At 41.7% G+C, this 12,349-nt stretch overlaps 1 protein-coding gene across 1 annotated transcript; it reads left to right on the top strand.

Annotated features, from left to right (window-relative positions):
* The first annotated feature begins 565 nt into the window (after positions 1-565).
* NANP (N-acetylneuraminic acid phosphatase) lies at positions 566-4,174 on the top strand. The gene is made up of 2 exons (XM_079969577.1): positions 566-946; positions 3,111-4,174. The coding sequence occupies exons 1-2, from the start codon at positions 857-859 to the stop codon at positions 3,831-3,833; spliced, it is 813 nt and encodes a 270-aa protein (XP_079825703.1). The 5' UTR covers positions 566-856; the 3' UTR covers positions 3,834-4,174.
* Positions 4,175-12,349: the final 8,175 nt, after the last annotated feature.

Genomic DNA, 12,349 nt, shown 5'->3' with positions numbered 1-12,349 from the left:
TAGGTCGTTTCTGGGTCCAGATAGGGGGGAACAAAGCATTTTTTCCAATGCCCACCATTGCGGAACTGACAGCTGATACGTGTTATCCATGGAGAAATGTAATGTGGCATCCGCGCCTGAAGCAACAGGGAGGAGTAAATAAAGTTCCCCGCCCCTTCTCTTTTAACACAAGGTCACGCCGTGTGGGAAATAATCGTCGTTTATTTTATTTTTTTATTGTCGTGTTTTTTTTATTTTTGAGTCTGCTCTGCCTGTCCAAATCCGGTTCCAACAGTTCTGATCCCTGTATCGCCTTGGAGTACAGTGTGAAAGCTGAGAGAAGCTTACAAAGTAGTCATAGCTGTCAACTTTTCCCTTTTCTTGCGAGGAATCCTATTCGAAATAAGGGAATTTCCCTCAAAAAACGGGAAACGTTGACAGCTATGAAAGTAGTAGCCTTGCCATGTGATCCATTGACCATATTGCAGGGGGAGGTCAGGCTGAGATTAAGCAACCTATGATGGACCACCGTTAAGGGTCTTGAGGCTGGCTTACATTTCCAGCTCAAAACGGAGCCCATGCCAACACTCCCCAAAAACGCAACCCGGAAGGACCCGGAAATTGGCTGTGTGCGTTGCTCTACACTTAAAAGTCTATACGCCTGGGTCTATCTGAGAAGCCCACAGGGACGGGAGTTCCGACGGGCACGTCCCGCATCCCTTCAGAGCGGCCTCGCTTTTTCTCGGGCGTTGCCAGTTCTCGCGAGACACAAGCAAATGAATCGGCCAGCTGAACTTGCATAGCTGGCAGGGCGGACGCGGCTGTTTCCTCCACCTGCGAGACCCGCTGCGACTCCAGTGGGGCTGCTGCTGCTGCTATGGGGCTGCAAGGGGTCAAGGCTGTTTTCTTTGACTTGGACAATACGCTGATCGACACCGCCGCCGCAGGCAGGAGGGCCATTGAGGAGGTACCGGTTACACCCAGCTCCTCCCTTCTGGTCTTCCTCCGTTAAAAAAACACAGCGCCTAGGAAGTGCAAGTATAACAAGCTATAAAGCCTTATTGCCACACAGTTCCTGCTCTGAATCTGTTGTGGATTTGTGGTTTTTAAGGAAGTAAAGTACCGGTACTTTGCAACTTCTATCTCCCGGATATCTCGTGCTAAGGGGACCCGGTGCTGAATCAATATTGGTCTTTAGTTAATTAAAGTATCTATGGCCTTTTAAACGGGGGGGGGGAGGAGGCGTTATTCTTTTTGTTAGTTCCTGTGTTATGTATTTTTGTGTTTTTATATTGTAAGTCACCCTGTGATCCTCGGATGAAGGGCAGTATAGAAATTTAATAGATAATAATAAAGAATGTGATGGTGATGATGAATGCAGCAATGCCACACAGCCAGCATTCACTCCCAGACACGACTTTCAAGAGCACAAATTCTATTGGATTTTCTTTTACAGCTCTTTCAGTCATTGCTGTTGGATGTTTCATCTGTTTCACTATGGATCTCTTTCTTGAATATTTTCAAGGAAAGGTCCTGTTGCCCCTTGTAGGGGAGGAAGCGCTGTGGGTATTTTGCCTGTCCTCTCTTAGGGCATCTTTGTACCTGAACAGCTGACTTCTGAGGGCCATGTGAAGAATGCTGACAAGTTTAGGGATACCGGGGTGCTACCTTATACTAAGTCTGACCATTGGTCTATCAGCTTAATCCATATTGGCTACACTGACTGGTGGGTGACTCTCCAGTTGGTAGTCTCTTTCAGGCTGACCTGAAGATGCTGGGAAGATCTGAAGATGCTACATGCAAAGCACAAGCACTGAGCCACAGCCCTTAATGTATTAAGTACTCATAAGTAACAGCAAGTAATCAGAGGATAGATATTTGTTCTTGGCCATTGACCAATTAATCCAGAAAAAGAGAATGTACCTTGACACTTTATGTACTTTATGCACAGTACGATAAAGGTCTTGCCTTTTTTTAAAAAAATTGCAGTGTGTGAGAGACCGAGTAGTTTGGAATTCACATGAAGAACTTGAAAATAGTGTCGCCCTTTGGATATGCAGCATAATGTATTTCACAAAATATGCCATGATTTGATTTTGGCATTCTAAATCAAAATGCTTACTGGGGTTAATGTCATTTACATGGGCTCTATTATGGTAGTGGTTAAAAGGCTTTGTGTCCTTGCATAGAGAAAGCTCTAGTGTTCCAACATCCCACCTTGCAGAAATTAACTCATGTTGTAACAAAAGGAGAGCTCTTGTGTAAATGTAGAATAGAATGGATAGCAGCATTGCTGTTTCAGGATGTGGATTATAGGACTGCAGGTGCAGTATCCTTTTATTTAGTTTTTGCTGCTTTGCTGACTTGGTTGGACAATATAAGAGGACAACTGAGAACTTGTAGGTATGGGCTGTAGCAATTTCTAAATAACGTATAAGTTGTTATGGCTGAAATACATGAATTTCTTGATGTGTGTTACACTGTAAATTACCCCTGGAATTGATGAAGCATCCAAAAGTAATGGCTGAATCAGTACTAAAAGAGTTGTGCTCTTGAAAATGGTGTTTGTGAAATGAATACGTGCTGTGTGGCATTGCTGCATTCATCGTCATATTATTAATACTAAGTAATAATATGACGAGGAATGCATTAAATTTCTATACTGTCCTTCATCTGAGGATCACAGGGCGGTTTACAGCCAACATAATAACAAACAAAACACACACACACACACACAAGTTTTAAAAGGCCATAGATTGTTTAATTAGTCAAAGGCCTGCGAGAAGAGGAATATTTTTTGCCTGGTGCCTAAAGGTATGTAATGAAGGTGCCTGGCAAGCCTTCCTAGGGAAATCATTCCACAAATGGAGAGCCACTGCATGTTGCCACCCTCCAGACCCCTCGTGGAGGAGGCACATGAAGAAGGCCCTCAGATGATGATTGCAGTGTCTGGGTCAGTAATTATGGAGGCGGTCCTTGAGGTATTGCGTTCCATGTGGCAGTTTATTGGATCCATGCTGTTGCACATTCTGGTGGAACATCTTTTAGAAATAAGCTGTTGTCCAGTACAGAGCAAACCAGTAGAATCTTCACCGAACTGATCCTGTTCTGTTTTAACTTTCACTTCATAGGTGATAAATGTCTTGCAGTCCGAGCATCATTGTGACGAAAAAGAAGCTCACCTGATTTGTGATAAAGTCCAAGCCAAACTCCTCAAAGAGTGCCACGATCCTTCTAAGATGTGTATTACTGACTTAAGGATTCAGCACTGGGAAGAAGCGATACAAGAAATAAAGGGAGGAACAGCCAACCGCAATCTAGCTACAGAATGTTATTTCCTTTGGAAAACTACTCGCCTGCAACATCTGACCTTGGCAGAAGAGACACGGGGGATGCTCAGCAACCTTAGAAAATATGTCCGTTTGCTTCTGCTGACAAATGGAGACACTCAGACACAAAGAGAAAAGATTGAAGCCTGTGCTTGCCAGCCATACTTTGATGCCATTGTTGTGGGGGGAGAGCAAAAAGAAGAGAAACCAGCATCATCTATATTTCGTCACTGTTGTGAACTTCTAGGGGTTCAGCCTGAGGATTGCGTGATGGTTGGTGACTCTTTAGATACAGACATTCAAGGAGGCCTGAATGCAGGTTTTAAAGCAACAGTTTGGATAAATAAAACTGTCACGCCTCCAAAAGACACTTATCCAGTCCCTCACTATATTATTTCATCTGTTCTTGATCTTCCAGGACTTCTACAAAACAAAGGAGATGCTAACTTAGAAATTAACCAGTTGGCTGGTGTTTGTAACGTGTGTGATAGTTCCGCTGAGGAACCTAGGACTTTAACCTGCTAGGGTTCATTTGAATGGGCATTTTTACGCGTGAAGCTTGAATCAGCTTGTTACTAAGTAAAATACCTACAATGTACACTTGATTTCTACATTGTTACAGTAGGACTATTTGCATGTAACACAAACAGAATGAAAAGCATCTCTGTTACATGCAGGATTGTAGAAGGCAGTATAAAGATCTGTTTTATGATTGTGGAATTAAATCCTAATTGTTCAAAACCCCATTTGGACAATCCAGCTTTGTCCTCTTACATATTCTTGTAATTCTGGCTTCTCTCGTTCATTTTTACTCTGTTTTGCAGTGATTGTTCTCAAATAAAATGCTCTCAACATCATCAGTGAAATGGTCCCTGCCCTCGTATATATGCAGACCCATTTATCAGAGATATTAAGTAATCTGCTTTTTGTGAGGTAACGCTAGCATTTTAAAGCAGTGTGGTGATGACATCCCTATGTGATATAATCCGATAAGACGTGCCTTCCTTGGCTTGCTCAAACTTCCTCAGATGTGTGGCTCTTTGGAGTTCAGCTTATTCCACCTAACGATGACAATTTTGTGTGTCATCTATGTCAGTGCTGCTTTACAAAGAACATAGGTGCGGCAGCTCACTGCCACAAGGGGCTTGCAGTCTAAAACAAGCACAGGGTGGCTTCAGAAGAAGGGAGTACTAGGACGCATGGGTAAGGCAGGGACAGAGTATAGTATTACTTCACTTACACATACTTCTGCTTAGTTATAATAATGTTGTAGCATTGATTGCTTTGGTACTATCCTATGCTTCAGAAAATAATGTAAAGTGGGACAGGGGAATGTGGGGGGCCCTTCAAATGTTGGACTCCAATTCCCACCAGTCCTAGCCAGCATGGCTGTCAATCAAAGATGATGAGAATTCAATGCAATACTATCTGGAGGGCCACAAGCATAAAGAGTAAGGGACTAAAGCCATGATAGACGATTCCAGGTGACTTAGCAAGCTTCCATACATATGGAGTATAAAGCAAGGCAAGGCCATATGTTTTTCAGCTATAAGAAATGTGTTTCATTAGCTTTGATCAGGAAGAGCTAAAGGATACAAACCTAGTGATGGTAGCCAAATGGTTCGTTATACTGTTTAAATCTAGGGAATGCAGCACAGAAGTGGGTAAAGCCATGGGGAAAGGATTTCAGGTGGGGTAAAGTAAAGGGAAGAGAAAACACATTTTGCAATGGCATAAACCATGAGGAATATCCATAAGGCTCTCCATATTCCACAAATGTGTGGATTACTTGCATATGGGTACAGCAGCACACCTGCTGAGGGTTCTCTGGATTGAAGTCAGATCCAGCCAAATTCTTCGGCAGGGTGAAGTGGCTTACTTCAAGAGTCAACAGCTGGGAAGCTACTTCAAGACAGTCATTTTTTTAGTTTATTGTTACATCTTTTGTATCACCATGGATGAGTGATATTTAGATTTGGTTCCCTCAGACTGTTTCTTGATGAGGGCTTGGGCTTATCGACAAATAATTTATTCCATAGAATCCTTCAAGGACTGTGCTGTTCTTTCTTTTGAGAAACGGAGGTGGAAAATCTGGGGCTGCCCAACTTTGTTGGACTAGTAACTCTCATCAGCTCCAGGCAACATGACTGATGGGCAGGGTTGTGCGGAACTGCACTTCAAGAACATCTGGAGGACCCCCGGTTCCCTAGCCTAGAAAAAGAATGACATCAACCTGATTTACAAGTGACTGCCAGGATAGATTACTGTCAAGTAATCTAGTTGTCCCGAGGTACCAAGACTGCAGGAAGCAATGGGAGACAGGAATTTCCCAGAATAATTGCTAGATATTTCATTCTTCCTCATGTCACCAATAACCCATTAATCCTAAGCAACAATATTTTCTAGAAAAAAGAGGTGCTGGGTGAACACCTGCCTTGTTTTCTTAGAATGGCAATGGAACCCACCTGAGAGGTGCCGGAACTAGAGTCCCAATGAGTTCCAGCTGGGGGAAAAAGTCCTGATCCTAAACATACTGAATAACGCATTAGTCCTACCCATACTGCGTCAGCTCAATTGAACACTCTGCTTTAATTCTTAGTGAGCGTGCTGATGAACAACGTATCTGATAGATTTGTTTTTACAGTACAGTGGTACCTCGGGTTACATACGCTTCAGGTTACATATGCTTCAGGTTACACACTCCACTAACCCAGAAATAGTGCTTCAGGTTAAGAACTTTGCTTCAGGATGAGAACAGAAATTGTGCTCCGGCAGTGCAGCGGCAGCAGGAAGCCCCATTAGCTAAAGTGGTGCTTCAGGTTAAGAACAGTTTCAGCTTAAGAACGGACCTCTGGAATGAATTAAGTACTTAACCCAAGGTACCACTGTATTTGTATACTGCTTTGCAACCACAATGGTTCTAGGAGGTTGCAGACAGGACAGGTTCAATGAAGATGCAATCATACCTGCCATTCTGTAGGTGAGGGGTAGGAAACCGTAGCCCTTCAGGTGTTAATGGACTATGGTTCCCATTATCCCCGTTCATTTGCCATGCTGGTTGAGGCTGATGGGAGGTGGAGTCCAACAAGATCTGAAGGGCCATAGTTGCCCCACTCCTGCTGTAGGTGGAGATTGTGACTTTGGTTGACAACCACAATTGAGGGTTCCCATGGTTCTGTTCTGGTTCCCTCTTGCAATAAGGAAAATAAAGAATCCAATCAGGTTTAGAAGAACCTGAAGCTGTTCCATTATTGGATACTGCAATTCTCACTGTGTCGCTGCCGAGTTGTGCTTCTTTCCAGTAGAATCCTGCGTGCAGCTTATCACCTTTCCTTGCAATTGGTAGCTGAGCGTTCAAAATTTAAATGACATTAAAAAGGCAAGCACTCTTCCACCCCACAAATTTAAATCTATTCCACATTCCATTATGGTGCATCTATACACATGGCAATGTATCGGGGCTGCATGCATGTATCTAACCCCACTATGAACTGCATACAGCATCATACATGGGCACCTAGTCAGTTGTGTGTGTGTCCTTAATTGTCATGTTCCTTTTATTCCCATTTTAGGTGGTGGTGGATGACAGCAGGGCTTGCATGTGCAGCTGCATGTGTACACAACCCATAGGCTTGGTATGTGGAAGGCACAGGAGAGGCACACAAGGGTGATGCCGATGCCCCTCTGTGCATATGAAATCACTTGTGAGTATTTGAAGTTGCCCGTATGTGCATCATAACCCATGGCATGGAAAGTCCAGAGAGGATACCCATTCAATACTCTGATAATATCAGAACATATCATTAGGATGTCTATCTGTCTGTTTATTTAAACTTTTACTTTCCATGAACATTACTCTTTAAAAAGTATTGGGAGTGAGTGTTTCTCTCCCCCCCCCTCAAGTTCTAGTATTTAACTTCTCATCCTTTCTAAATTAACTATTATGGTACCTTAATTTTTGTTCCCTTATGCCTCTAACATGACTTCTTTTTCATGATTATATATATAGGCTTTCTTGCCAGGGTTAGGGATTTGGAGCGATTGCCACAAACATGTTGCAAGCTTTTGTTTTCCAAACTGTTTATGTTTTTCACTGTCTTTTTGTGGGCATTTTACTGAGAAGGGTCCTGAATATTCTCTTTTTTGCTTTCAGTATGAAAATGCATCAACAACAGAAGTGACCAGCTTCTTTCCTGCCTGCAACTGGATGAAACAACCACACTGTTTGCTTCTATTCTAAGCTTAAATCTCAGTTACTTTGAAAGTATCTGATTTGTCTATATCTGAGTCACAGATGCATTTTCTAATGCATTTATACATTGATTAAAACCTTTCAATAATTCTGTTGTGAAATGTTATTTCATTCTTGCGAAAATCTTTTTTGTTTGTAAAAAAGCAGTAAAACTATTCTGTTTTATTTATGCCAGCATTTAAAATTAGGGTGAACTATATATATAAAAAAAATCTGAGTGGTATTCAAATGAGTTTTACTCACACTAGACCCACTGAAATTAAGGGACCTAACTTAGTCATGTCCACACCAAATGAAACTTAATTAAATACTGCACTCTCGGTCAAACCAAACTTTCTCTGAATGGTTCTCTGCCATCACCAAAACCCCAGCATGTCAGATTGTCTTTTGGCTGTGAATCAATTTCAGCTTTCCATATAGCATACACTTACCAGGTTCTGCCATTAGGTAGTGTGCGGCAGCCACCTGTCATGGCAGATGCTGGTAGGGGGCAGAGAGTGGCAGGGAGGTATTCAGCGGCAGAGTTGTGTGTACCATGTAGCACATCTGCACTCCCTAAATTAATATACTTGCTTCAGGTGCATTAAAGGGTGCTTTCCTGTTGTGGGTGTTGAAGTAAGATTGAACTGCCAGTCTATTGAGCTTCTGTATAAATGGAAGAACATTTTGGTTTTTTGCCTCAGGCGGTAAAATATCCTAGGCAGGCTCCAGATTTGCTTAGGTTATGAAGTATATTTCTCATTCCATTGATACTAACAACACAGCACACCTTGCTCTTTCTTTCATGGTTCCCTCCAAATGTTTTGAACTAGTGGACTGCTGGCAAGTTTCCAGTGGACCACCTAACTGTGCTCACTGTGCTCAATGGAACTTGTTCCAGGAAAAGTGTGTATAAGGATGCATCCTTCACAGTCAATTGGCAAGCTGTCTTTTAACATTTTTCTGCTCTGGGATATATAAACTATAAAATATTCAAAAGGATGAAATATCCTTTTGGGATTCAGCATACCCGCTACTGTAACATGCTTCAGTAATTCTGAAATGTTCAGGTAACTTAATTTTTCATCTGAGGCGGATGCATGCAGATTTTGGATGCAGAGCTTCATTAATCATGATTTTTATTGCAATGGAGATAATATACAGCAGGTGGCGTATACAGACTTCTGCATGCTTCTTGTTCTTTGGTGGTAGTAGTGACTAGCCTTTCTCTTTTGTGGGATTTATCAGGACTGAAGTCAAGAAGAAAGAAGAGGAATATTCTACATTCAGATATACTTCTGGGGACCCAGTACAAATGCTAAACAGTAGAGATTGTGCATCATTGTCATGTTCTGCTTATGGATTTCCAGAAACATGTGTGATTAGTTGGTCGCTGTGGGACCTATTTGCAAAGCACATGACAAACAAAACCATTTGCATCCCTTCTATCCTGGAGTCCACAGTTGTCACAGAATTGTCCCATGGGAACCTCATGCTACCACAGTTGCTTGGCTGAATTTGTTTTTGTGGCCCAAAGATGTGGATAAAGTCATTGCAACAAGCTCTAGAAACTTGCTTTGCTTGCTGGGTTAATGTATGCCTGAAAGAAAATATGGTTCCATCAAGGCCCTTGAAAAATGCCATTATAAGACCTTCAGTGAAGAAGCTGTAACTAGATTTATTTAACCAAGCTAAGTTCAAATATTCTCTTCACATGCAATGTGGTAGGGTGGGTTGTAACGGGTCAGGTCCAGGTTGTCTTGAAGGGAACTGATAAACTGGACACTAACTTTGGCCAGATTTGGGACCAGGAACCACCTTGGTTCTGCTGGCTGAAAAACTTTAGTCAGGAAGCAGATAGGGAAAGTGTATCCAGTCGATTTCTTCAGACTTCTCAGAAACTTTTAATACCATCAATCCTTTTGGCTAAGCTAGAAATGTTAGCAAAGTCACTAAAATAATGCATGTGGAATCAAGAGAGAAACATCCTGATAACACTTTACTGAGCAAAACTGAACAGAAACAAACAGAGGAATTTTGTCTGTCTTACTTCAGGTCTCATAGATAGCAGGGAGACATTCAACCAAACATGCAGAGGAAAACTCCTTCAAAACTATATAGCCAGTCAGGACATGTGCTACTTCAGCAAAGATCACACCACTCTGCCTGGTTGCTAAGAACACCTCCACTCATCCCCCTCTTGGCTAGTTGACTTATACACACAAACAGAATTAAGTTGCACATGGAATGATCTTCTGTTTCACTTCCAACAGGATAGGATTGTGGTGGTTCTGATCCAAGCTGTTTTCAGAAGATGGTTGCATTCCACAAGAACTGTCTTTTCAGGTGCTGTGAGGTACCATCTTGTCCCTATGCTCATTCCATGCAGGGAGTGGTTGTGTAAGTTCAGTGCCATCACTGAAGGTGCCTGTGCAATCCTTTCCCCCAGTAAGGTGGTGGAGAATCCGAATCAGCACCAGTTCTGATGAAAATTAAATGGGAGAGAAAGGGACAGAATTCATATCCTGACTAGAGACCTCAGCTTGTGATGCAGTCAGAACTGTGAGATGAACCATTGTTTGCAATGCTTACTCGGTCTAAGCTTTCATTCAAATAGTTTTACAACGTAATCAGATCGATGCATTGTAGCCCATGTACTCATTCAGCTTCTCTCACGGTCTCACTATATAGGCACCAAAACCTCATATAAACAATGAGATATTCAGTGTTTTTCTCACATACTGTATTTCATTAGGGTATGAAGAACCCCAGTCAATTCATTTCTTTGTATGTTGTGTAAAGACCTTATGTAATTGCAAGGGAGAAGGCTGTTCTACATGCCATTTGGTGGCACTTTGTACACAGATTTTATTTTTTTTTGTCTGAAACCGTGCCAAGCTCTGCTTTAATCTTTCTGAGCACATTTTAGTTTGAAGAACAGCCAACCACACCCATCTTGACAGACCTAAATAATGTGTTCCCTTAACAAAAGGGAAAACCAAAATTAAGCTATCTTTTCTGAGATGTTGTTTCCGGCATATGAAGTAAATGATGTATTTGACATAATTTTTAATCCTTCAAGGGATATATTAAGAGCCAAGTATCAGTGGGACTTTAAAGTAGGTTCTTTCTAGTAAAGCTAGATGGGGGGGAACGCTTCATTCTGCATGTTCATATTAAATAACCCACATTCCTGACTCTGAAACAATCTGACTTTGTAAATAATTGCAAAACATCAACCAAAAGATCCCAAATGACTTTTATAGTCTGCCTGCTCAGAATAGCTGGTGTAGCAAATTTGGAAATCCACGTGCCCAAAACAAATGGTTTATTTGCCTCATGCAAGTAGGTGATAGGCTGTCTTAACTTAGGGCTGTGTTGTTACTGCATTCTTTTTTCTTTCTTTTTTTAAGGGTGCAGGAGAAAGTTTGCATAACTAACAGCGCAAGCCTAACCATCTCTACAAAGAAGTAAGTCCTATTGAATTCAATGGGATTTACTAACCTCAGAGTATGTCTAGGATTACAGCCTAGGGCGACATGTAATCCCATATCCACTTCCCTGTAAGTAGCGATGGGGGAGAAATTTGATTCCATTAACAATTAAAGGCAAATATACCCCATTTGCACTTTCTGAAACAAACATATGAAGTGAAAAACACAAATCCTTCGAAATTCACCCTTCTACAATGGACTAATAACTTGGAAGGATTCAATCCATAAAGGATTAATAACTTGGAAGGATGTGATGCAAACACAGCATTGCTGGTGCACTCTCACCCCAAAAAATGCAACAAGAAGTGTGCATTTATTTATGATGTGTCTCTCTGGGAGAAGTGAGATTGGCATCCTTAACTTCTCTCAAGGGCAAGTGCTGGAAAAGAGAAACACTTTCCTCTCTTTCGGACTTTGGTACTCTTCATTTGGGCTATAATCCAGCAAATCAGTCCGTCTAAAAACCCACAGCGTGCTCAGCGCAAACAGTTATCACATGGCCATATCCTGTGGCTTTCAGCTGCTGAAATGATAAGGAAGCCACTTTATTTGCCAACAACTCATGCGTGCAAGAACTTAATAAGAATGCATTTCTGCTCTATGAGTCCAATGTGTTGACACAGGGGAACAAAAACAAAACAAAACAAGAAACCCGCTTCCAGTCTGCCAAACCACATATGTTGGCAGCTTACAGCCTAAGAGATAACAAAAGCCTATTCAAAAGACTTGGCAGTTTCTGGCAGGCTACTACACCTTGAGTTTATCACGCCAGTCACGCTATGCTGCCTATGTGGTTTAGCTTAGTATAGCATCACCTTTCAGTACCCGGGCCCTGATTTTTGTCTTTCGCATGTCTGAGACTTCAAAAGTTTGGGGAAAATGTGACAGCAGACTGTGACCATTAATGTAGGGATGAATTCTTTTCGAAGCTTATTATGTATTCTTTAGCAAGGCATCGTTCACACATTGCATGGGTTGGGATGCTGTACCCTGCTGATATTTACTGGGACTTGTTGAAGAACTGTGCCCTTAATGTTTAGTTTTCCATTTGGGCCATTTTTTTCAGGATATGAGGGCAATGGTTTCACAATGCTATTGCCATCACAACTAGTAGTCATTGATTGTCTTATCCTCTGTCAATTTGTCTAGCTGCCAAAGGCAGATATATTGGACCCTACTCCAATTGCATCGTGCTATTTGTTCTCATTTTTACAATTAAGTAGTCTTGTGTGGTTTAAAAATAGCTATTTATATGCCACAAGAAACTTAGTTTAAAAAACAAGAAAGGGTGTGTTTTTGCCTTTAGAGTATAACTC

Source organism: Podarcis cretensis (genome assembly GCF_951804945.1).
Source record: "Podarcis cretensis genome assembly, chromosome: 3".
NCBI classification, from domain to species: domain Eukaryota; kingdom Metazoa; phylum Chordata; class Lepidosauria; order Squamata; family Lacertidae; genus Podarcis; species Podarcis cretensis.
This window is presented reverse-complemented; position numbering and strand designations above follow the sequence as displayed.

Bases quoted from the DNA above. Each gene is read 5' to 3' on its own strand.
- NANP (XM_079969577.1), top strand. From the start codon at position 857: ATGGGGCTGCAAGGGGTCAAGGCTGTTTTCTTTGACTTGGACAATACG. The intron at 947-3,110 runs GTACCGGTTACA...TTCACTTCATAG, and splicing joins GCAGGAGGGCCATTGAGGAG to GTGATAAATGTCTTGCAGTC.